Source organism: Trichinella spiralis (genome assembly GCF_000181795.1).
Source record: "Trichinella spiralis strain ISS 195 chromosome Unknown Scfld950, whole genome shotgun sequence".
Classification (NCBI taxonomy): domain Eukaryota; kingdom Metazoa; phylum Nematoda; class Enoplea; order Trichinellida; family Trichinellidae; genus Trichinella; species Trichinella spiralis.
This window is the reverse complement of record NW_003527889.1, coordinates 1-2,504: the sequence shown is the minus strand read 5'-3', so window position 1 is coordinate 2,504 and position 2,504 is coordinate 1. Positions and strand designations below refer to the sequence as shown.

Genomic DNA, 2,504 nt, shown 5'->3' with positions numbered 1-2,504 from the left:
GGATACTTGTGATACGGGTAATTTTTTTTTAATAAACACAAATACAAAGTTGTTTCAATTTAATTTCTCGCAGAATGCTCTAAAAATGAATGGGGTGAAGATTGTGAACAGTGCTGTATGTGCAAAACAGGCAACTGCAATGCCGTTACCGGTGAATGCAGAAATGAAGAATGTGAAACTTGCTGGACTAATGCTCCATTCTGCAACTATTGTACGTGAAAAATTGTTCGTTTTTCCTTTTGTTCCAGTCAATTTATACAAATAAACTTATATAATCTGAATTAAAGAAAAGTTCAAGTTGTACTTTTTGAAATTTCTCGAAATTTACTTTAAAAAATGATTTTCAGATGACACTGCCAAATGTCCACCAAAAGGAACAAAAAAATGCGCAACATACGCTATTTCTATGTATGAATACACCAAATGTGGAGCTCCAGTAATTCGATGCCAATGTATGGTAGGATATAAAGGCGATGGTGAAAAATGCGAAGGTAATTTTCACTCACGCATGCATTCACATATATAAAATGAATATATATATTTTGCTGTAAAGTAAAATGAACAAATTATAACCACACAAATAATTGTAGATGTAGACGAATGTGAAGCAGAAAATGTTTGTGATCCGAATGCGGACTGCTTGAACGTACCAGGAAGTTATCACTGCCAATGTCGAGAAGGTTACAGTGGAAATGGCACTACTTGTACAAAATTGAAAAATAAATCACCCAACGAAGCTGTATTGGTGGATGAATTCAAATCGACAATATCCAGCTCTATTTTTCCACTGTCAGAGTCGACAGATGTTAAAGAAAATGAAAAAGTAGAAGAAGGAGAAGAAGAAGAAGAGAATCGCGTCGTTTTGCCGAAACGATTTAATTCACTCGTCTCGTATAAAATGAACCAACCACTGACAATTTTTGGTCAACTGCGTGAAAAGCTGACAGTAAGTAGTGATAATAGATTGAAAAAAAACTACAAATAAACAAAATTAATTTTTTCATTTCAAAGATATCTAGTGGTGGACTTGTAACAGTGAATGGAATTTTACCACTAACTCCGCAGGATCCTCTGGAACGAAGCGGAGTGCAAGGCTTTGCCTTGTTTTACAGTGCAATCGATTTGTCAGTAAGTCCAGGCATTGTCAGCGTGCAGGAGACCTCCAATGGTGAAATGCTGACTGAGGCAAGCTTAATGATTGGTCGACATTTTCCAGTAATTGATTTCATGGCTGAAACTGTAATCATGGTTGCCTACGAAAATGTCACCACGGCAAAGACGCAGGTATGGTTGAAATTTTTCTCTTTTTAATCAAGTTCAATTTTAATAAAATGCAATCATAAAAAAAACTGTTCAGGAGATGGTGAACACATTTTTGCTGGTGCTGATCGGTGGTTCAGATGCGCGTACTGGTGAGCGAATGACATTTGCCGATTTCGTTTACGAAGATGTGCTGTGGACTGAAAATGCAAAAGTAAAAAAAAATAAAAAACTATTGCTTCGTGTCGTTCCAAGTTTGTTTGAATTTTTCCTTCCCAGGCTGCCGTGATGACTCCACTTCACAAAGACACGTTGCAATTGCCAGGTTCAGGTTCCGATGCAATCCGCCTGCTTTCACATTACAGTAACATCCACGAACCAGGCCAATGGTTGTTCAGAGTTGACAAAGCAGAAGTGGACTTTTGCACTCGACAAGGATTAATACCACCGTATTGTGAAGAACCAGAAAAAATACCATCTGCCAAGTTGAATGAGGAGAAAAATCCTTCTGATGAAGAAACAATTCTTATACAAACGCCAGTATTGCATGTTCAATTAATAACCACAGTTCCTCAAGAAGAATACAAAGAACCAAGCACAGCTACAACTACAACTGCTAGTACGTCAACAACAACAACAACAACAACAAAGGCAGCAACGACGACGACGAAAATGGCATCAACAACAGCAGCAAAAGCTTCTACTGTTGACAGGACGAAAGCTCCGTTAATAACAATGCCAACAACAAACACGGCATTATCACGTTCACATGTATTCAGTACGACAATGAAGCCGATTACAAGCAGCAGTAGGATACCAGTACTGGTGACAGCTCAAACTGGGAAACGTACCAAACCCGGTTCCACTTTCATGAACAACGATTCCACATTTGACGAAGCAGATGTGGACGAAAATGAGCAAGCACTGGATTCACCGAGTCAATTGGCGATCATCATCCCGGCCGCAATAGTCGGAATTTGGTTGCTTTTATTAATTTCCATTGGATTAGTGGTCTGCTGCAGGAGACGGTAAACGTGATACGAAAATAAGAATGTATTTTTTGTAAATTTAAACTTCTTTTCTTCAATACAGAATGAACAAACAACGTTTCCGCAGACGATACGAGGCCAATTATCATTTTCAGCCAATTGGCATCCCTTCGTTCGACCATGCTCGGCAAAAGGGTGCCCACTTCCTTTCGATCCAGAGGAAGCTTTCGAAATCGGTGCTTTACCGGACTACAA

The 2,504-nt window shown here is 38.8% G+C and overlaps 1 protein-coding gene across 1 annotated transcript; it reads left to right on the top strand.

Moving 5' to 3' along the window:
• Positions 1-85: 85 nt before the first annotated feature.
• On the top strand, positions 86-2,485 carry Tsp_13012 (putative calcium binding EGF domain protein; the record flags this gene model as incomplete). Its single annotated transcript, XM_003370315.1, has 7 exons — positions 86-215; positions 348-491; positions 591-946; positions 1,012-1,284; positions 1,358-1,474; positions 1,540-2,229; positions 2,353-2,485. Coding segments are annotated over exons 1-7 (1,843 nt in total), but the record flags the coding sequence as incomplete, so codon positions are not given.
• Positions 2,486-2,504: the final 19 nt, after the last annotated feature.